The 21361-nt window shown below is 47.0% G+C and overlaps 6 protein-coding genes across 6 annotated transcripts; 5 read left to right on the top strand and 1 right to left on the bottom strand.

Moving 5' to 3' along the window:
• Nucleotides 1-1723, top strand: F4822DRAFT_263115 (iron permease FTR1). The gene is made up of 5 exons (XM_051454605.1): nucleotides 1-270; nucleotides 363-820; nucleotides 873-1071; nucleotides 1126-1460; nucleotides 1548-1723. Exons 1-4 carry the CDS (start codon nucleotides 112-114, stop codon nucleotides 1402-1404), a joined length of 1095 nt encoding a protein of 364 aa, XP_051314719.1. The 5' UTR covers nucleotides 1-111; the 3' UTR covers nucleotides 1405-1460; nucleotides 1548-1723.
• F4822DRAFT_263107 (uncharacterized protein) lies at nucleotides 1707-3667 on the top strand. Its single transcript, XM_051454603.1, has 2 exons — nucleotides 1707-2821; nucleotides 2880-3667. Exons 1-2 carry the CDS (start codon nucleotides 2008-2010, stop codon nucleotides 3506-3508), a joined length of 1443 nt encoding a protein of 480 aa, XP_051314718.1. The 5' UTR covers nucleotides 1707-2007; the 3' UTR covers nucleotides 3509-3667.
• Nucleotide 3668: 1 nt separating this feature from the next.
• F4822DRAFT_263110 (Snf7 family protein) lies at nucleotides 3669-5209 on the bottom strand. The gene is made up of 2 exons (XM_051454604.1): nucleotides 4732-5209; nucleotides 3669-4663 (listed from the first exon to the last, which is right to left on the bottom strand). The coding sequence occupies exons 1-2, from the start codon at nucleotides 4777-4779 to the stop codon at nucleotides 4007-4009; spliced, it is 705 nt and encodes a 234-aa protein (XP_051314717.1). The 5' UTR covers nucleotides 4780-5209; the 3' UTR covers nucleotides 3669-4006.
• A 730-nt stretch (nucleotides 5210-5939) lies between these two features.
• Nucleotides 5940-7367, top strand: F4822DRAFT_263023 (HSP20-like chaperone). Its single transcript, XM_051454601.1, has 4 exons — nucleotides 5940-6286; nucleotides 6434-6826; nucleotides 6943-6969; nucleotides 7054-7367. The coding sequence occupies exons 1-4, from the start codon at nucleotides 6265-6267 to the stop codon at nucleotides 7206-7208; spliced, it is 597 nt and encodes a 198-aa protein (XP_051314716.1). The 5' UTR covers nucleotides 5940-6264; the 3' UTR covers nucleotides 7209-7367.
• An 866-nt stretch (nucleotides 7368-8233) lies between these two features.
• On the top strand, nucleotides 8234-9209 carry F4822DRAFT_263031 (uncharacterized protein). The gene is made up of 2 exons (XM_051454602.1): nucleotides 8234-8855; nucleotides 8913-9209. The coding sequence occupies exons 1-2, from the start codon at nucleotides 8521-8523 to the stop codon at nucleotides 8926-8928; spliced, it is 351 nt and encodes a 116-aa protein (XP_051314715.1). The 5' UTR covers nucleotides 8234-8520; the 3' UTR covers nucleotides 8929-9209.
• A 9563-nt stretch (nucleotides 9210-18772) lies between these two features.
• F4822DRAFT_262704 (uncharacterized protein) lies at nucleotides 18773-19659 on the top strand. Its single transcript, XM_051454600.1, has 2 exons — nucleotides 18773-19434; nucleotides 19499-19659. Exon 1 carries the CDS (start codon nucleotides 18905-18907, stop codon nucleotides 19394-19396), a length of 492 nt encoding a protein of 163 aa, XP_051314714.1. The 5' UTR covers nucleotides 18773-18904; the 3' UTR covers nucleotides 19397-19434; nucleotides 19499-19659.
• The last annotated feature ends 1702 nt before the right edge of the window (nucleotides 19660-21361 follow it).

Raw genomic sequence — 21361 nt, 5'->3', positions numbered from 1 at the left:
TCCATACTACCACACCGAAACCCGTTCCCCAATTCCTTATTAACTTGGCCTTGAGGGAATCGAGATTTTGCTTGGATTATCTCAGCTGTCACCTTCATCCTCACCTTCACCATGGCGGCAGAAGATGTCTTCGCCGTCCCGGTGTTTCTCGTCGTATTTCGAGAGACACTCGAGTGTGTCGTTATCGTCTCTGTCTTGCTAGCTTTTCTCAAGCAGACCCTCGATGGACCTAATCGGGATGAGAAGGTGTATAAGACACTCGTCAAGCAAGTAAGAACAGCCCCTTTCATCCTTATTCCATGTCTCCATTTTCATCCGTAATCATGGATAGGACGTAGGTCAATTAACAACTGGACCACTAGGTATGGATCGGAGTCGCAACTGGGTTCGGTCTTTGTCTTATAGTCGCCGCCGGCCTCATCGGCGCCTTTTACAAACTAGGCACAGACAAATGGTCGCTTAACGAGTACAACTACGAGGGTGCATTCGCCCTCGTCGCGGCAGTCATTATTAGCATCATGGGCGTTGCTCTCCTCCGCGTCGGCAAGATGCAGGAGAAATGGCGCGTCAAGCTTGCCAAGTCCCTCGAAGCCCCTGAAGCCACTGCCGGTCGGAAAAGGTGGTTCCAACCCGGCTGGTTCAAGCGTTATGCAGAGAAATACGCCATGTTCTTCCTCCCGTTCATCACTGTGTTGCGTGAGGGTATCGAGGCGATTGTTTTCGTCGCTGGTGTCTCGTTCAGTGCGCCGGCCAAGGCTTTCCCGCTTCCTGTTGTTGTGGGGCTGATTGCTGGGGGTATTGTAGGATACTTCTTATACAAGTGAGTATTCGTGTGTGATTATTGATTACTGCGATTCGCTAACTCGTATCAGGGGAGGTGCTGGTGCTAAATTGCAGTATTTCTTGATTGCTTCCACATGTCTGCTATACCTAGTAGGCGCGGGTCTCTTCTCGCGTGCTGTCTGGTACCTTGAAAACCAACAGTGGAACAACATCATCGGTGGTGATGCTGCCGAACTGGGAGATGGTCCGGGATCTTATGACATTGACAAGAGTGTCTGGCACGTAAACGTATGTGACCCGATTCTGATTATTGTCTTGCAACTTACTAATTGTTCGCCACAGTGCTGCAGCCCGGAGTTAAATGGAGGCGAGGGTGGTTGGGGTATCTTTAACGCCATCCTCGGATGGACTAACTCGGCTACCTACGGCTCCGTTATCTCATATAACGTTTATTGGATCTTCGTCATGGCCTCATTTGGCGTCTTGAGATACCGTGAGGTTAAGGGTCACTGGCCGTTCTTGAAGCCGAAGAAGAGCGCGGCTGATCCAGTGCCCGAAACAGTTGGCCCGAGCCATGGAGCAGACGGAGTGAAGGATGTCACAGACAAGCCGGAGGCTTAGGAAGGTCTACCTGAAAAGGCTGTGATATTTTTTTGCTAAAGATGGGGGGTAGTGCAGTGAGTTATCAACTGGAGCGCAGCGGACCGCTCGGCCGCGTGGGCTCGGAGATCGAGTAATCCCGCTAAACGTAAGGGCCGCTTTAGAAATCTTCCTCTTTGAAGGTTGAAACCATTAATTGGGCCATTTGGAACGATAGGATAGATAATTGGTTAATGGTAAATATGAATGATAGAATAGCAAAAGTTTGTATACACATTGAGAATGCCTATATCTTTGGTAGGTACCTATAATGAGATGAAATGATGCAAATGATTGGACCTGGGGTTTTCACACTAATCGCTGTAAGCTTTGGGCAGCACGGAATGAACGTCATTTCCTATACTACCTAGGTATTTCTCAACTAAAATATGGAGAATAATTGAATGCTATTTATATTCGATCTCAAATTCCCATACTGATTTTATTACTATCTGATCAGTATCGGGATAAGACGAATTTAGGCCAGGTATTCTCGGAATTTGGCATTGGCGAGGAGTTTAGAACTGATGACCACCTCGGACATCTGCATCTTTAGGGTATTGCCTCACACGGGAGACAAGCCGAATGGACGACTCACCCCGTGCTCCGGACGCCGATGCGCCGGAACCAAATCCTACAGGGACGCTCCCTGAAGTGGTCAACATTGTTGAAGATGGAGATATAATACTTGACGTGATCTTTGAGAATTCTAAAGACACTATCCGATCCGCACGTGCTACTCAATCACGACTGGCGAGCCGAGAATTACAGCCTGCACCAAAAAGAAAAGCACGCCTAGCTTTCCGCGTTAACCTCAAGGTACTCAAGAGCCAGTCCAAGTACTTTGAGAAACTTCTTACGGACGGTCGCTTCAAAGAAGCCAAGGATATTACCGGCGCATTTGCCGCGCTATCCTTGAAAAATGTCAAGCCCGAAGCCGCTGACGTGAAGGACCTCCCCTGGATAGAAATTCGCGATGATGATCAAGCCACACACTACGCCCACCGTGAAGGTGCATTTGCCGATCTTATGCGCATCCTTCATGAGAAAGAAGTAACCACAAAGCAGGCCGCCCTGTCGTTTGTGACAACGCTGGCGGTATTGGCGGATCGTTTCGATTGTACGGTTCCGGTCTCGAAGTATGTCATCAACACACTGAAGCCGAAATGGCCCGCGACGAATCGTAACCTCATTAGGGATGAGGTACCTGTCATGAGTCGCAATAATGAAGATGTCTTGCGACAGAAGATCTTAGTATCGTGGCTGTTGTCTCATCCTACTAGGTTTCAAGCTGTCACGAAGGAAATCATTATGAATGGCTCCTGTAAATGGGGTTCCTTCGCCGAAGATGATGAGGCTTCGGATGCTACGTGGTGGTACTTGCAAGATGGCCTTGAACGTGAGTTTTATACAATCCCAACATCCCCTATTCCGACGCATATTAACATCTAAACTAGAGGAGCTTCAGTACCGGCGACAATGTATCCTAAACACAATCGCCTCAGTACAGCGACATTTCCTTACATTATACACGTCGCGAGCGCGACAGTGTAAACTCGGCTACGACTCAAGCGCGGCCTGCGACTCATACCAGTTAGGCGAGATGTTTAAGTTCCTCGCCAACAAAAACCTGATGTTCCTCGTCGACTTCTCACCGGGATCTCTAGACTCCATCGCCGACACCTCGTTACTACAGATCGATTCTCTCCTATCCACCTTACGACAATGTCCCAGCTACCAAATCGACAAAAACCACACCAACTGCGGACTCCGTACACGCATACTCCCCATTCTAGACTTCATACATAGTCTGCTATCCGCGAATTTTATCCCGATCAATAGGAACGCATGGAAGAACCATCGTTCAGTCGCAGCTTGGATGCCATCTGACGCTGAAAACAAGAAAGAGAAGCCGTTCCGATTTACGCGGTCTATTGCGGGTGATCAACGGCTGCGTTTTGAGAATGGTCTGGGAACAGAGGGGTTGGCGAAGCATGTGTTCACGGCGACGAGTTGGGATTGGACGGCCGAGGACCAAGCGCAGGATGGCCTTTCATCTACTACACCTAGGTGGAGTTTGAGATGAATAGGAGCGTTACTGCGGTCTGTATAAAGTGTTGAGATAACAGAATTGCATTCTGAACATTCTCTGTTACTATATCGTAATCGACTATATCCCTGGATATATCGATACGATGAGATATCACAGACAACATTTATAATAAACAAAAATGAGCCAAACTATTATAGGCCCCGTGATAAAATAGTAAAAAGCGCCGATCCATGTATAAAATCTAATTCTAGATAGACATCGAACTTAGTAATTGTATATACGCGAGCGTCCTGGCCGTCTGTTCTTGCTTCGAGAAAACATCATGATCTGAATACTAAGTACTGTTGCCTACCCAATCCGACAATGATAGCAATAACGATGATGTTGATGATGATGATCGTGATCGTAACCCGGTAGATGCTACTCCGTAACGCCGATACGAATTATGACTCAAGAACAGTAAGGTTGTTTCTTCCCAAAGTATCTAGTAGATAGACTTCAAACAACGACTCGTCCATCTTCTTCGCTGGTCTAGCTTCTCAAAGCTTCCAATCTGTTCCTCATCTGATCCATCATGGCCTCCTGGTCTTCCTCTTCCTCGTCCAATCTCTGCGCCGCAACAGGCTCTGGTTCTGGCTGCGCCGGCACCTCCGCAGGCGTCTGTCCCGCCTTATCCATCTTGCCCTTCAATATTTCACCAAGCACCTTATCAACCTCACCCTCAGCCTCTTCCTCTTCATCCTCAAGCATATCATCAACCGGCAGACTCTCGCCCACCATCTCCTCAATAACACCAGCCTTCATCAACTCAACACTCAACTCCCGCATCGTGCCCGCAAGCTGTGGCAGCCTCACAAGTGCATTTACATCCTTCATAACACCCACCGAAGCGCGAATACTCCCCTCGATCTTGCGCACCGCAAACGCTTCATTGACCTGCATCTGCACGGACGCAAGCTGCGCCTTCGACGTAACTAATCTTTGCGATGTCCGGCGCGCTCGTAGCAGTTCGCGCGCGAAATCACGCGCTTCGCGTTGGGCTTGCCGTGCTTGTTGCGGGTTGCGCTGTCCCCGGCGATCGGCTTGGACGATTAGGTTTTTGGTCTTGATTTCGACTTGTTTGACTTGGCTGATGTCGCGGTCGAGTTTGCGGATGTTGGAGCGGATTAGGGCGTTGCATTTTCGCATCTTTTTTTAAGATTCGGTTAGTACCATTAAACAGTTGCGAGGGGGTGATTAGGGTGATAGAAGCTTACCTGGGCATTGGGATCCGGCTTGACGAAGAGCGATTTGAGGCTCTCCATCTTGGGAGAAGCGGTGTTAGGGGGTATATTAGGAGATCAGGAGATATAATTCGACTTGGTTGGGTTGGATGAAGCTTCAATGAGGGCGGCTCCTACCGGGGAGCCTTGTATTAGGATCTGGCAGAGCACCCTCAATTCAATAAGGGTAGCTGTATACCAAATCTACATGTAGGTAGAGTAGTGGTTGGATCTAGTGGACCTGATGGAATAATAGAGAGATGGATAATAGGGTAATGCAGGTTAATGCGATCTAAATGACGTTGGTCTGGGCGAGCAGCGGCCTGGCGGGCTGACAAGGAGGGATGCGGATTCAGGAACAGCCTAACCCCGCTAAGTGCCAAACCGTATCTCTAGCACGGTGCAAGAGCAAATCCACTTATTAAGCATTTGGTAGCAAGGTTTGACTTTCTACGTACAGCTTATGTAATTTATCTCCAACAGCTTATACATATGTACATATATCTAGGCGAATAAACATGCAGGTAGAAAGTCTATCTTACATTCTATAGGGTTTCATAGGATAGCGGGACGTTACTTACAACTAATATAACTCAGCTTTGAACGTTCTGCCACGACGGCAAGAAGTAATCATTTGATCAACATCCACATCACTTCCATCAACCGAGAATAAATTTAATTCACATGAAAATATTTAATATGAATAATCCAGAGATTTGTAAATAGGTTGCTTCACTATTCCCAAATCCTGTATTACTTGCATGGTATTGTATCGGTGAATGTAACTTCAATATTATTCTTGCAGATAAAATCCGAGACTTTGGAACCTACGTAAGGCTTCTAAAATTCTTCAGCCCTCTATATATGCAGTCATCTCGGCGTTTGCTTTTCTTCATTGTTCTTTTTCGATATTCCGTTTTCCCATGTAGGCATCTGAAGACGGTGAATGCTGTTGTTATCAATACCGTAATGTACCTACCCGCCACATGTAATACTAGTAGAAGCTTCTTGTCAAATGGATTTATTGACCTGTCATTCCAGAATATGCACCTAGTTGAGTCCTTCCACCTAATTGATGGGGATACGAAGGTACGACATACAGGGACATTGTGACGGCCGTTGTCCCGATTGGGTTAATCTCTTTGCCTTCTCAACTTTCTTACAGTGCGAGTTCCCACTAAATTAGCAATGACCTAGGCACCTACCCCCCCTTGCCAAAAACCCAGCCCTGTTGCTGCTTCCGCCGCTTTCGTGCTGGTTCGATGTTCATCGGAGGGGTGCATCATTAAGCTTTTGGAACAGCCTCATATTTTGCGATTTTTCATTCCACCGCTCCTTCTTCCATTTTTCTTCACACCAATTTGGAGAACGGAAAATACCCCCAAGTGTTTGCTCACGCCTACCTTTAATCACCTACATTAACATTCGTCTGTGTATTCTAGCACTTTGTTGCTATCCTCCCCTCTCCCTCTCTCCCACCTTAAACAACTACCCGCCACCGAAAAATATCCCACTTCCGCCAACATCATGGCACAAGTCACCCCCGAAGGTAAGCTCACACCCATCAACATTTACACCCTATAGCTTTACGATACGGATAAAATCACCATAGCATATACTATAAACAATTATCCCCTCATTCGCATAAGTTTTCCAAGCTATTGAAGTAGATATAAGCTAACAATATTATTCACAGTTCTATGGGCTCAGCGCTCCTCTAACACCGACCCCGAAAAGAACTTCATCTACCTCACCATCTCGGTTCCCGATGTTCCTAAGGAGAACCTGAAGCTTGACCTTCAGCCTACGACCCTTACTTTCACCGGTCATTCCGACACTCTCAAGAGAACGTACCACCTAGACCTTACTTTCTACGCTGAGATCGACCCCGCGGAGAGCAAGACCCATCACACTGCCCGCAATGTCGAGCTGAAGCTTCGCAAGAAGGACCTCAACGAAGAATACTGGCCGCGACTCCTTAAGGAGTCCAAGAAGGTTCAGTTCCTCAAGACTGACTTCGACAAGTGGGTCGATGAGGATGAGCAGAACGAAGCGCCTGAGGATGACTTCTCCCAATTCGGTGGCATGGGTATGTGAAGCCCTTTCCTAATTCACACGTGGCCTTCTCATGGATTTCACAACATGTGAAAAGGACCCTTAACATTTAATGTTCGGGAATTTCACGCTAACACATTATTTTAATAGGTGGCATGCCAGGCATGGGAGGTATGGGTACGTAATCAATTAACCTAGTGCTATGATTTATGCGCTTCGGTATCTCTATATTAATCAACAAAACTAACGCTCGAGTTACAGGTGGTGGCGACTTTAGCGGCATTGACTTCTCCAAGCTTGGCGGTGGTGATCTCCCTACTGGCGGCGAGGAGGAGGAAGATGACTCCGACGATGACGACATGCCCGCTCTTGAAGGCGAAGAAGATGGCAAGGACAAGGAACCAGCTAAGGCGTAAACACGGTCTCTATGTGCTGTAAAAGCATCAACCCTTCCTCAGCTACCTCGTGCAAGGTCCATTCGTCTGTCCTACTAGGTCTCGAATACGCCTTCAGACGCATGGAGGAGAATTAGCAAGTGGTAATGCTGCTCAGAGATGTTTCGGAAGCTGGCGAACTATTGGCTATCTAGGTGGATAGGTTACCTAAGTGCTTGACGCTGGGACCCGATGAATTTATGAAGTAATCAAGCAGCTTTTCATGACTTGGAATTCTGAATGTGAACAGGGATTGCGTTAAGATCGAATTTTATTCCTACACATTGGCTCTTCTCGCATATGGCTACACAACTATTTCCACGCTGGGGACCTTCACCATTGATCACGAACACGCCCTCTTGTTCATGGCGAGTGTCTTGGAGTTCGGCAAGCAGAGTAGCCGCAATTCCCCATAGCCTACGTGATTGGCCACGTCCGAACCCCCGGGTCTGTAAGTCTCTGGTTGGTGTGACGTTAGCTGTCCGTTGTCATTCTTTCACGTCAGCTCCGAACGAGGTGTCCCGTCGCACAGTTGCTAAACCTTGGGTTCAACATTTCCGTGTACCTGTCTCTCTCCGATGGGTCCTCTTTCCCTGCTTTCCTTCGCATCAATGCTATGTTCTATTTCTGGCTGCCTCCCGCGGTGGGCCTTGTCCAAGGCTTGGTACTGATTATCTATTCTCAAGGTCTTGTCAATATGCGAGGCTCCGTCCTACTTAACCCCCATGAACCCCTCGCTGTGCTGTGATCATGATCCAGGAGATCGGATACCGCACTGAGGATCCTGCGAGATTCAGCACGCCGTTCGGTCTCACAGATATATTGAAACTGGTTAAAATTATTCATGATTATTGTATTGCCATATGTCATAGGGTACGCACGTAGTTCGTGGGTACGAGGTAGTAACGACGTGGCTACGGTATGGAACCAATCTGCCGGATCCTGCTTCGGTGAATCTTGTCATGCCCTGTGAACGGAACGATGATTGTTTCTCTTTCCTTAGCACTGACGACTTGCATATGGAGGAAAATGGCGAGTTGCATTTACATATAAGTCTCCCTCTTTTCTCCTTGCTTAGAGCAGTCCTTCTAATTTAACGAATTTATATGGTCTTCGCCTGAAGGTTTTCTTCAAACATTTCATTACAACTTGAAACATACCATCTAAACTAGCGGCTATATACCCTTCTCGGCATCTCTTTACTTCATATAGATTCTACCTATTGTCAACTTGGAGATCTTACTTGACGACTACGTACGAGCTAAGACCTAAGACCCTATTAGGTCCAGTTACGATGCCTCACGCCACGAAGTCCAAGCCCAAGTCGTCACGCCCCCGACCCACCACGACCACGTCTACTCCTATCCAATGCAGCCAATCTAACACCTCGACGACGCACTCAGCTTCATCTTCAGCCTCTTCTTCGTACACTTGGACGGCTAGTGATGCGGCTGAAGCTTCAAGAGACGGAGCATTCATCACGGCCTGGCCTTGTGAGGAGCCATACTACGCCCCACTGGTACACATGCCTGATCAGAGTAGTCGTGGGGATAGTGAACCCCAGTACTACTACTCTTCTGGGCGGAAACACTCTTCAGCTACGAATCAAGGAGGGGGTAGCGGTGGGAAGTAAGTCTAATATTGAGGTCTAGGAGGGAGTCTGTTGGATATTGACGCTGATTGTAGGTCATTGAATGGATAGGGGCAGTAAAGGAGTTCAACTTATCAGGTGTATGATTTAAGATGAGCTTGGCTATATTATGTATTGTTTAATGGCTTGACAAGATATACGAGAGATTGTAATGGGGGTACTTTGGGGGGGGGTGTCTGCGTATAGGGAGGTATACATCCTTTTACTATCGCAGAGTATCTACGTCCAATTTAGGAAGATATTTGCAATAATACTTGCGTATCCTAACAAGTACGCACTCGTGCTCTCTAGAATTTCATGTTTGAGCTACATATTCAGTCTATTGACCGTCCTCTGTGATGAATAGTCGAGGTGCAAGACCACTCAGTTAAACAACGAGGTGTCTGAAAATTGAGTCCATTTGCCATAGATTACTCCTGAGAACAGTCGTCAGGCCCTTAAATGACCACGCTAAACCAAAGACGTTAAGATGCTCTTCGAGCATACACCCTTCCCAACCCCTTATGACGATAGAACAGGCGAGCAATTGATCTCTTGCTGAATTCATGTCTAGCCCTCAGCAGGTCCATATAATTGCGTCAAAGTAAAGAACATACGACACTCGTCCTTATCTACTTACGAGAGAAACAGAATCGACCGTACGGACAATCCAACTTCCGTCTTGGGAGAGCACATCCCCAACCGCCTACAGAAGGCGCTTCGAAATGCCTGATACGAAGGCTACACTTGGACGGTGGTGATACTACATATGTTTGTTTCTATTTCTATTTGTAGTGATGAAAGATATAGTAATATTCTCTGAACTTGGGTTAGAACCGTTTGCTTCGAAGTCAGGGGATTTATGACTGACTTATTCACCCTTCGTTTCCATCTGAGAAGTCGACTCGCCCATCATGCGAATGCTTTATAAGACAGCAGTTGTACAAGGGATAGCCCATGTTAACTTATAACAAGGAAGTCAGCTCATCATTGTGAAGGCTTTATGTGAGCTCATGATTTTCTGGGCCCCGAGATTCGGGTAGGGTGAGCTCTGGACTGGTCGTTAATACGCTTCCTAGTGCGACGGCGACGGCTAGGGGTTGAGAAATTGGGTGAATGTCATGATAGTATAGTCTATCTTCATTGAAGGAATGTAGAACCCGGACAAATCGATGAGCTCATATAACTATGTAGGGAGAGACGCCGACAATAGTCTCTTAGGAGATTACTCCATCGAATGTATCACGATTAAACCGGAACTCCTGAAACGACAACTCACATAAAACAAGATATCTAGCCCCTTGATTGACGACCAATTGTAATAGTCTTATAAATTGGATGCATACCTGATATAGACTTGAGCATGGGAGTGGTCGTCATCTAGAAGCTCGCTGTCGCCCTTGCATAGACGACTAGATGTTGACCCTATCAGATGTCCATAAACGGCAGGTCCATCATAGCCTATAGACCTCATTACACAATGCGAATCATTCTAATTAACTATAATTTGGAGATCGTATTAAATGCAAGGGCTCTGCATTCGGCCGTTCCCAATACTCTCGGCCTACATTGTGCTTGATTGGACACGATCGCATCCAGCTTTTCTACTCGAAGCGAGTGCATTTATAGATGTATCTAGACGAGTGCTGAGGCTTTCTAAGCAATCGCTTATACAATACGGCAGTCCTGATGACCTTATCATCCAACTCAGTACTGAGTCGGATTATGGCTCATTGTCGATATAACTCTCACTGCGAATGGTGATATTATCACATGCCTTCCTAACCTATCTCAGAACAAGAGTCTCACATGGGGTGGGTGCTATTGGCTAGATATAGAAGGTCACAAGGCTGAAGACAAGCCTGGCGATATTAAAGTCAGCTTCCCTAATCACATTCTTACCTAGGTATATATGCATGGAGGCTATAATATGGGATATAAAACTTCCCTGTATCAGTAGGCGCGTAACGTTCCCTTTAAGCTTAAGTCCTTTTTATCACGCAATGTAAGCTTAATGGTTCGGCAATGCTTAAGCGATCTCTAAATCGGCCAATCCTGGATAACTATTCTCCATAATAGACGGTATTATAAGGGTTGCTGACGAGTCTTATTTAACAGCCAGATATGGAAAGAAGCTCGGCCTCAAGTGGAGTAACACAAGATTGTCTCTCTGCGGTTCGGCGGTCCGTAAAGGAGGTGGTTGGGTGGTTAGTACCTCTACAGTCATGTGCGCTTCCTTGGCTAGTAGAACTCGTCACATCCATCACATCACACACATTTCGGAGTTAAATATCGCATCGTAGCTAATCAGATCACGATCTGAGCGCCATCTACCTACCTGACTCGCAGTTATCTCGGCCGCTAGCATATAAGCATAAAGGGAAGATGGAACGCCTCAATCACCGGGGTTATCACTTTCCGAGATGTGATAGCGGCGCAATTTGTTGCCAACCATTACTTCATCGTTGCTAATCCACACGCGACGCCCCGACGCCCCTATAGGTATCTGTGTAAGTATCTATCGATATCGCGAAGCCATCTCCGTCCTCGGCGTCCATTTGCGATATACCCCCGGGTTGATTGGTCAATGGGTGCTTCATTGACTTACCTACCTCATTCCTTGTGCTTCAAGACGAGCGAACGTGTCCGAACAGGAGTGTGTGATTCAATTACACAAGTTGCGTCGCATACATACCATAGCGCCGATTGCGACGACGATGAAAGGTTAGTTCGATGCTTGGTACTAGGTTTTTGCTTCCGCGCTGCGTTTCGCGCAAATCAAAATCGGTGTTTGAAGCCATCGTGGCCGCGGGCGGCGTGCCACGTCTGTCTGGGCTGCAGCTACCTACCTACCTAAGCTTGCTTTGCTTCGTCGGATATAGGACCGTGAACGTAATATAACCAGACACTATAACACATACACACTTGTCCATGGTTCCTTGCTGCAGCGGAAGCGCCCCTTTCTACGAAGCAGAATCAAGATAGAAAACTAGACATGTAGACGAGCAGATGAACTAACCAGTCATAATTGGAATATTATCGCCTTAGGTTTGAGGTAGATGTAAGTGTGCATATAAAAACCTGCAATGGGCCTGTCAAACTTGTCTGTGATGCGCCCACGACAACGACAATGACGCCCGTGCGTCGTTCAAAACAGGGGGTTGTTGGGAATTTTGAACAACGAACATACGCTGGTGTAGCTACGACTACTGCTACTGCTACTGCTGTGTTGCCCCTGTTCGATGCGCATTTCTTCAACAATGGCATTGGGCCTCAATGCGCTTTCGGGGGAGGCGGTCCTGCGGGGGGTTGCAACTTTGCAACCATCGAACCGTACAGATTTTCTCCGAGATGTAGCGGTCACAGGAAAAAAGAACCAATTTGGTCTTTGCGATTCTTCTTTTCTCCTCTTTTGAAATTGCAGAATGTAGACGAAAAGAATTGCCCTAGCTTCGAGACTTCTTAAGCGAGCGGCACATCGTAGGTGATGGTGATGGGGAAATGGTAGGGTGGCTACACCCTCTTCCTAGCTTTCATTGCTTCTTAGGGAATTTTATCTATGTATCGCCCACTCTAGAATGGGTTGTGCGCGGTGCAACACACGTCCACACGACTTCTTTCGTGGTCGCGACACATTCCAGACTCTGTCCATCAAGGCCAATCCGTCGATCTTATCACCTATATCAAGTAAGGGTTGGCTATAATAGAGATGTGATTCGGCCGCGCTTAGTTTGCACTGATGCTTGGCGTAGATCGTTGACTTGACGAGGGTGTGTATAATAGGGCCTAGGGCTAGAGAGTTACTTTCACAATTGGTGATGGGATTTTCATACCCGTCAGGAACACAAATTGTGTAGTAGATGATCAACGTGTAAAGCAACTGTTTTTGTTGGCCAAGTACAGCATATGCCAGAAGCAGAAGATAGACAGAAAAAGTTGCTGCTTAGGGCAACCCGTGTCGAAGGCGTTTCGTTCTACAACAGCTAATTTGTCTTAAACCACCGGCTGTTGAATGAACTCCGTGTTGCTGCTTACTGAACTTGATGTCTGGAGTCGTGCCGGAGTTGAGTTGCGTATAGTGTGTGTGGCAACATGATGTTCCATCTTGTTCAAATTGTATTCGTCAAATACTACAGTGCTGCGAACACGGCAGTAACACATCTTAGCTGTTGTAGCTCCCCAAGACTTTGCCCCGGATTAATAACACAATAACCGTACATGACAATATAATCTTGGAGAAATCTGTGCTTCCACATCATTTTTGCTTTTCCCACTCGGGACTTGTCTCTTACGAATCCGGGGAAAACTTTGGCATTGTTGTATTGTTGTAACGAAGCGGCAGAATTCATGGCGGCTTCATCTAGGTACCCCGTACGCGAAAACTCCACCACTCGGTTCGTGACTCTTGGCGGCGGCAATATCGGACCTTCGGAGTATGCGCTATAACGTAGATGGCTTTTAGTGTCTTTTATTTCTTCTCTCGTCTAATTAACATATTATAATATATCCTATATAACATCTACGTATGCTCTTTACGATACCGGCTACTTCTCCACAGCCGGCTACGTACGGGCCGTCATGTCAAGGCCCGATTTCTGCATGTCTCCCACAGGTTCAATTAAGGTGAGTATATTAGCCAAGTGAAAAAAAAAAAAGAGCACACGAGGACACGAGAAGATAGAAGAATGACGTCGTGGCTTCGTTATTGTTTCGGCAATTTCTTTATTTTTCATATAATGTTTTATGTGCCGACCGAAATGCTTGTATTTTCGAAAAGAGTCCGATTTGTCCGACCGTGATGCAATGTTGTGGTAATAGGATCATCTACCTAGGTAATTCAACGGAATTTATTTTTCTTGATGGAAAATTTTTGAACATGTCGAGAAATCTCCATGTGCCCCTAGAAACTTCGGCATGCGTGTTGCCGGTTTCCGGACTTATTCATGTATGGATCATGGATATCTAGGATCCTGACATCGGAAACCCGTTCAACTGACTAAGATATCCATGGAGGAGGGTAACACAGAGAAACTCCGAAGCGTGGGGTTCCTTTCATCGCCATTGTGTCTTGTATTCCCCATCCCATCGTGGATCATCCCCCCTCCCTTTGCCCCCATCCTCCATCCCCCATCCTCCATCTACATATGTACCTCACTTTGTGGGGGTGCTCCAGTAGCTAAAATCGTGACAATGTAGTAATAATAACTCTATTTAGGGTGACGAAGGAATGGGAATGGGAGCTGTCACCTGCTAGGCTGGGGCAAGGGTATTAAGATAGACGTGATCCTCCTTGAGATATGAGACATCGTTTTGAGATGTGAAAGGACAAGAGATCATTTCGTGTATTTCGTTTTTATTTATTTCACTTGTAGGGTTTACCACCCAATAGCCTAGCAGTATATCCTAATCACCATTTACCTAGGTATTTACGGCTTGGCCTTTACCCATCATAGCAAGTGCTAAATAGGATATATCCCGGGTTGTCCAGAATAGGCAATAAAGACGAATCTGGTAGTTTAACAAGAAAAAAAAAGTACTCGATATCTTTTCGGAGAGATAGGAAGAGTTCAAACAAATTCACAAGCTGTCAATTTGGAATCATCCGAAATACCGAAGCTCTTACAAGTTACAGCTGTGAGGATGTAACATATGTAGGTAGCCACCCAATCTGAATAATAATTAAGTTGATCGTCAAGGAGGCATCCTATAGTCTCGTAAGTGCCTCACGATTCGCGTCGTACATGGCAAAACAGATTTATGAGTCTTCCCCTCGTGAATCCGGCAAGATGGTTGTTGGTCGGGTGCATGCGGGCTTTAGTTGATGGATGGTAGATGGCCTCCGACAACTCCCTGACTTCGTCTCGTGTATGGCTCTTTTGCGTTCATGGCGTTCATGGTGTCCATGACACATAGCCATCATAGCGCAATGGGTGGCTCGTCCAGATCGCCAATAGTCGTAGGAATCGTCATTCCACCGGTGCGACTCGAAACTACTGGACAACGAACCGAAGGAGGTTTGATGAGCCTCGGGAGCTAGAAGTGCGGCACTGCACCTTCTTTATTTGATCTTATTCGTTGGCCTCGGTCAAAATTTCGGTTGAGCATTCCAACGAAACTAGCCGTCCTAAATGATTTTAAGTGCCCTCGCGGCGTCGCGTCGACTCGACACGAAACGTTGCGGCGGGATTTCGCGAGTCGTACGGGAATCTTGAATCGGGCGAGGATCTACAACTATTTTTCTGCTATCTACACAATAGTTTCTCAGGAAGCAAAACAATCTAGCCTTCCCCATAGCCCATTATAGCCCATTATAGTCCATAGTAGGCCAAATTAATGCCTAGCTAAGCCGCTTCCGGACCGCTTCGGTCGCGGTGTGCTCGACGCCGTCTTGTCTGCTTGTCTAGACTTTTCGGAAAATCCGCATTGAAATCTGGGGTGACATGGTGGGCAAGGTCCAGTTGTTGATCCCATCACTGACTGGTTGGTCTTGTTCGGAATACTGGAGCGTCTAGGCGATGACTGGAAACTCCATCTTTTTTCCCTACTGGTACCGGTAGCTGCAATACGAGGCGGTCAGCGTGGACCCGAAACGTTCGCAGTCTTCTTTCTAGAACACCTTTCACTGTAACCCTATCAACTTTGTTTGTATGGTCGTTACCTGGGTTCTGGTAGGCGAACACTATAGTTGAAGCGGTAACATGCAGCGAACACGCCTATGACACAGCAGCTACCTTTATTCTCTCCAGTTTTCCCCATGTGTACACGCGTGTGTGTACGACATGGTCGACGTTTCTCCATATTCAATATGTTGACTGCCTATCAAGGCACGGCCCCGAATAACCGACTTACCTATGAATGGGAGGTTGATAGATTCAATGTAGCAGCAGTGGTCGCAATTGTGCGAGCGACTTAACATCGACAACCAAAACTAGATCCGGATATTATCATGAAAAGGGGAAGCTCGACAACATGACCGTGAGATAATAGCAAACAATAATCCTACATCAAGCAAGCAGTCATGTTTGTATCTCGCATTGTAGGAGGTAAGCACCAAAGTCGCGCATCAATCAAAACCCGAAATAGCAATAAAATGCTTGGATTGGAGGAATAGGTAAGAGAGTAAGCGCCACTTTTGTGTGTGGGATGAGATTCCGATCCTTTTGGTACGGATATAGATACAAATATTCTATGAATGGAACATGGCTGCCCACCAACATCTACACTGCCATGTAGGTACAGGTACATTCGCGCGTTCGCGCACACATTTGATATTTCCAGAATATCCTAGTGACAGGGTCAAAAATCCGGCCGTTGTGTGACATATTACGTCTGAGTCAGGATGTATCGTAAAACGGTCCCGACGATTACGGGATCTTGACCTTTTGGGGATTTGGGATTTCTTACGCACGTACATATTTTTAGGCAGAAAATCAAACGCCGAGGGCATGTTAGACTTGAAATCCCACCTATACGAGTCGAGCTTTGGGCAGGCGGTCAGGAGAAATGCCGGTATTGGCCAATACAACGAAGAGGAAAAGACATGTTGCGGTCAGCCAACTCACCTTTGGGTCACCCCGTTGGTCAAATAAGGCCGTTAGGTAGCAAGCAAAATCCATAGCTTCGTTGCTAAGCCGCCGAAGCTTGCTTTGCTGACTGCCATCGTGGCGTAGGGACCGAGGGAGGGAGGGCAGCCAGTTGCGAGAGGAGCAGAAGCGTAATTGCTCGATACGACCAACCGTCGTCATCGTCATCAATGCCATCGCCAGGAAGCATGGGAATCGAAGAAGGGAAAAAAGTAACGCAACGGCAAACTATTACCTGTTTTCCCTTTCAACCATTCCCGTCTAACCCCAAAATGAAAACGAAATTGCAATCGAATCCCGAGGGAGTGCTACCTTTTTTTCTTTTCTTTTTGAAATAAGCCGACGCTCGGACGGCACACAGGGGGAATAGAAAGCAAAAATAATAATACCTGGTTGGAAATAATAATAAAAAAACACAATAATGACCAAGGGGGGAATGGATTCAGAACATCGGCTATTATTGAAAATTTAGCGGTTTGCAAATGAAGCAATCAATGCAAGCCAACGGAACGGACGTGGGAACCTCTCCCCGTTTTAACAATCGTGCCCGAGGTGAATAGCTGCCCGAGGGCCAACCAAAAGGGACCAAAGGAACGCCTCCTTCGTCACTAAATTGGGGTGTCATGTGGTGACTGGAATAGTAAGAAAAAACCTGCTATTCCGTCTATTACAAAGTACAATGTACGTACATACGATACATGTGTGACGGATTCTCACACCTCACTCCGGCTCCTCCTTAACTCCTTTACCCCTTCCTACTGCTATCGTAACCCGAAAGCGAAAGCAAAACGGTGGCTCGGCAGAGCAGGATTCCATTCTGCAATTAACGCCCCGTAGCCATTCACGAATGAACCTGCGAGTTTCGGCAACTGATTGCCATTACCACGTTGCGATTTATGGTTATTACTGATGTCGGAAGCCAAGGAATTTTGCATCCTGCTGTAGTAGGAATAATTTTGTTCTTGTAGCATTGTGTGTAGTATATTACTTTACTCACCAGTAATCAACCGAAGCTGGTATTGCTACGTGATACTTCTGACAATATACAATATACGCACAATAATACTCAATAAAGATGTACCATATTAACCTCCGGTTGTCTTGTACGACTCCCCGCTTTCTTGTTCTCCCCAGCTTCCCAGAACCGTGAACGGGTTACGAGCTTACTGTAACCTGAGAGCCGATACGTACGATACGTATTTACTCCGTAGGTACCTAACCCTCGGTAATGAGGGCTTGTAACCTGGATACGAAGCTAACTAACCTAGGATGCTGGATGCGCGCTTGGATGCTTAGGCAAGCGGGAGATAGACCCGGCCGCGGCAGTCGGATAAGACAATCCAATGTGGGACACTTGTCGAACCCTGATCGTCATGATTTCCCACGGATCCATGAAGCCCTGCTCGCCGGGATCCTGGCTCCAGTGCTTGTTGTTTCTGCATGGGGCGTTTCCCGCGGTCTGGTAAGTGTGCAAATCTGTCTTCTCTGGCCGCGATTCAGTGGCTGCCCTGAATCTTTTCCTTCTACGCTGGCTGCTATAGGCTTGTGGGGAATGCAAACGAAGCATCAGGGAAGAAAGAGAAGAAAGCCCAACGGCGTGTTGCCAGCAATGTCGTACATACATACTTACAGATTCCGGGCCTCCTTTGCTCTGGTACGTCCGTAATTGGGAATACAAAAAAAGTAGGTCTTATTTTAGCGGTGTCCTATCCGTTACTTTTTGGGAGGAAATGATTGGTAGGACCGCACTCGGGGATTGCAAGACCGCCTGGATGATGGGCAGGCAGGTAGGATGGACAGGGCCAGGGCTTAGGAAATACAGGAAATACAATAATACAAATGGGTTTCAAAGCTGACTCCTGTTAAGGCGGTCTAGGCTGACTAGGTGTTAACACCCATTCCCTACCTCCCGGCCACACCCCCTTTCTCGCAACCCGCATCCATGACAGGCGGTCTGCCAGGATCTTTCACTGCAACGTGGGGGGGTGAAAAGCGAAGAACGGGGAAACTGGAAAAAATACCAAGGTACTTAGTAGGGCATGTAACAAGTCAGTTTGTACTGTTGCCTCCGTGCGGTGATGATTCACGGCCACCGCTACCACCACCATTACCAAGCTACCACACACCCTTTCCGGTATATATATGTTCTCATGGCCATCCCATGCGCTCCCGTCCCATGCCTCCGTTCTCCCTTGTCTGATACCCCAGATAATTTACCATTAGCCATAGAGCAGTAATACATAATAATCCACCTCGTCCATCCCAGTTCTTCAACTCCACTTGAATTTCTTCAAGCTACTTGACATTACTGCTACTACTGCTACTGCGTCACGATCGTCGACTCACTACTACACGCATACTACTGACTTTCGCAACGCGATCTGCACGGTACACGAACACCGACTAGGAATCACATATTTGGACGAAGCGAGTTATTAGTACAAGCGAAATCAAATACGAACAAAATGTACAGCCCATACGGCTCCTACAGCTCCATGAGCTCCCCAGCTCAACCGATGGAGATCCCCACCAACAGCTACCTATTCTCCTCGCGAGACTACAGCGCCAGCTGCGCGTTCCCCTCGTGGCCGCAGCGATCCTCGCTCACCAACGAAGAGCAAGAACAACCGTACCAACGCGCGTCTTCATACCTCTCCGACGACGATCTATTCCCCTGCGACGGCTTCGAGGATGACGCGCACAGCGTATCTAGTGCGGGCAGCACGACACCCACGTCACCGACAGCAGTTGCCGAGGACGCCGCCGAGATGCTAAGAATCCAACGCGAACAGCAAATGGCAGTGCAACGTGAAGCAGTCAAGTTCCTGCTCAACGAGAAGGAGCGCCGAAGACAACAACTCAAGCGCCAACGCCGTGGCAGTGGCGGCTCGTCGAAGAAGAGCACACCCAAAAGCAAGCAAGCGCATCTCGACGCCATCGCCGAGGCTGGTGAATGAAGCGACCACTCCTAGAACGCGGATACAGTTTATTAATGGTGAGTCACCTTCCTCGGTAACACCTATTGGCCTGCACAGCCTACTAACTACGTCGCCGAATAGATATTTTGGAAACAATTTTACGAAGCAATGTTTATTTTACGATGACACGAAATGGAACGACACGATACGAATTAATACCCATGATACCCTATTATGATACCCCCAATACCACCACCTATCAGCACTAGCACCAACGCCCATCACCGAGAACTCATTATAATGAGTCATTCCCTAATAAGGCAAGACGGAAGGATGATGGTTGGTTGGTTGGTGAGGATGGCTGGCGCGGCGCCGCAGATGGCATTCGCCCCGCGCCACATCTACATCGACTACGATACGGTGAAGACTCGGTCTTACACATTTGCCTTGCCTTACTAGGCATTTACCCAAACGTTGCACACTTACTACATACTTACACCATGGCTCGTAAGGAGAACAATAATATTGGTTTGTCTTGCCTTGCGCCTGGTTACGCCGCCACTACACTGCCCCATCACTACAATCACAATTACAACCACCCCTTTTGGTATCACTGGGAATACGTTACGTGTCAACCAACTTGGTCAAACATTATGGAGGATGGGAAGGACAATGAGGAAGAATGATTTGTCAGTCTGTTCAGTTCAGTTGAATTTTTATTCGGGAATGGTTTGAAGTGTGTTTGTTGTTTGTGCTATGCTATGCTACTGTGGATGGATGAGGGGTAGCAAGTTAGCTATGGATGCTTGAAGGAGGGGCAGAAAGGCAGCAAGTGGAGGATTTCCGCAGTACCCAGAGGCTTTTCCGGAGCAGGGTTCATGTGTTAGATTTCAGAAACTTGTTGTGTGTTGCTGTGTGCCGTGAAGCAGAAAGTTTTAGTTGAGAAAGTGGAGTTTGACCCGAAATGCAAGATGCAGATTCAGATGCAGAAATTTGTCTGGCGGTGAATGATGCAACAAGGTGATTTGATTCGACGGAAGGAGAACTTAGCAAGGCGATTACACATGTTGGGGGGGATGATGGACCGGTGACGAAACTGGAGTTGCCGGATTGGGCACTTTGAACGAATGGAAATCACGGAGGGGCAGGAGCGATGGGGAAGCGATGGTGGAAAGTGAACCCGGGTATTCGGGTTGCGGTGATACCATTGGATAATAATTAAATATCGTTTGCAGTGGCACGAAGTCTCTTTTTTCTTGGTTCTATTGTCAATTGGTCACGTCACGTAATGCATTTATGGATGCCCAGCTTGTGATTTATGTTTGTAATTGGAAGACTAAATAAGTTCTTATTGGGAGCGGTGATAGGTGTTATGATATTTCGCTTGTATTGGGGTTAATCGGAAGAATGTAATTTATATCGAATCACTAAACTCTTTAGAAGTCAAATATTAAACAAGTAATTGTGTCTTGAATTAACCAGTGAAATATCTATTCTGTTGGGATCTTAATGACAAAAGTCTACACTTCAACCCCCAAATGTCTAAGATAGAGGAGGTCTGACTCTAACCACCTTAGCATCAACGTCTTACAACGTCTTCACACATTTTCGGGATTAGCGCGGTGATCCATTTTGGAACTTTTTTTTTTTCATCTTTCCTAATATGTAAATCTCGAATAACTTTATTGACATTAGGGTTTTGTGATGATCGTCCAAGTATGCAGACGGCCCGGTCGTTGACGGACATGGGCACATCACATTTAATAGCATCACGCTACGCGCCGCACGCCAACATCCGGAACCACTAGCTTATTCCTCATTCAAGCAAGCGGTTAGACTAGCAAGGAAGGGAGAGAAAACCCTTACCCTAACTTGGTTATGATGCTATACGATGTTGTGCCATTGCTATTTTGCTACATTGCTCGATGAGGGGTGGGGGTGCACACATACATACACACATACAGAAAAACGACAACTCGGTACGGGCACGTCACTATGCTTGAG

This window comes from Hypoxylon trugodes (assembly GCF_022578975.1).
Source record: "Hypoxylon trugodes strain CBS 135444 unplaced genomic scaffold F4822scaffold_5, whole genome shotgun sequence".
NCBI classification, from domain to species: domain Eukaryota; kingdom Fungi; phylum Ascomycota; class Sordariomycetes; order Xylariales; family Hypoxylaceae; genus Hypoxylon; species Hypoxylon trugodes.
This window is presented reverse-complemented; position numbering and strand designations above follow the sequence as displayed.

What these genes read in the sequence shown, in the direction of transcription:
- F4822DRAFT_263115 (XM_051454605.1), top strand. Translation starts at nt 112, where the DNA reads ATGGCGGCAGAAGATGTCTTCGCCGTCCCGGTGTTTCTCGTCGTATTT. An exon ending in ATAAGACACTCGTCAAGCAA is followed by an intron (nt 271 to 362) that starts GTAAGAACAGCC and finishes CTGGACCACTAG; the next exon opens with GTATGGATCGGAGTCGCAAC. An exon ending in AGAGTGTCTGGCACGTAAAC is followed by an intron (nt 1,072 to 1,125) that starts GTATGTGACCCG and finishes TGTTCGCCACAG; the next exon opens with TGCTGCAGCCCGGAGTTAAA.
- F4822DRAFT_263107 (XM_051454603.1), top strand. Translation starts at nt 2,008, where the DNA reads ATGGACGACTCACCCCGTGCTCCGGACGCCGATGCGCCGGAACCAAAT. An exon ending in CTTGCAAGATGGCCTTGAAC is followed by an intron (nt 2,822 to 2,879) that starts GTGAGTTTTATA and finishes CATCTAAACTAG; the next exon opens with AGGAGCTTCAGTACCGGCGA.
- F4822DRAFT_263110 (XM_051454604.1), bottom strand. Translation starts at nt 4,779, where the DNA reads ATGGAGAGCCTCAAATCGCTCTTCGTCAAGCCGGATCCCAATGCCCAG. An exon ending in AGCCGGATCCCAATGCCCAG is followed by an intron (nt 4,664 to 4,731) that starts GTAAGCTTCTAT and finishes TCTTAAAAAAAG; the next exon opens with ATGCGAAAATGCAACGCCCT.
- F4822DRAFT_263023 (XM_051454601.1), top strand. Translation starts at nt 6,265, where the DNA reads ATGGCACAAGTCACCCCCGAAG. An exon ending in CTCCCAATTCGGTGGCATGG is followed by an intron (nt 6,827 to 6,942) that starts GTATGTGAAGCC and finishes TTATTTTAATAG; the next exon opens with GTGGCATGCCAGGCATGGGA. An exon ending in GCCAGGCATGGGAGGTATGG is followed by an intron (nt 6,970 to 7,053) that starts GTACGTAATCAA and finishes CTCGAGTTACAG; the next exon opens with GTGGTGGCGACTTTAGCGGC.
- F4822DRAFT_263031 (XM_051454602.1), top strand. Translation starts at nt 8,521, where the DNA reads ATGCCTCACGCCACGAAGTCCAAGCCCAAGTCGTCACGCCCCCGACCC.
- F4822DRAFT_262704 (XM_051454600.1), top strand. Translation starts at nt 18,905, where the DNA reads ATGTACAGCCCATACGGCTCCTACAGCTCCATGAGCTCCCCAGCTCAA.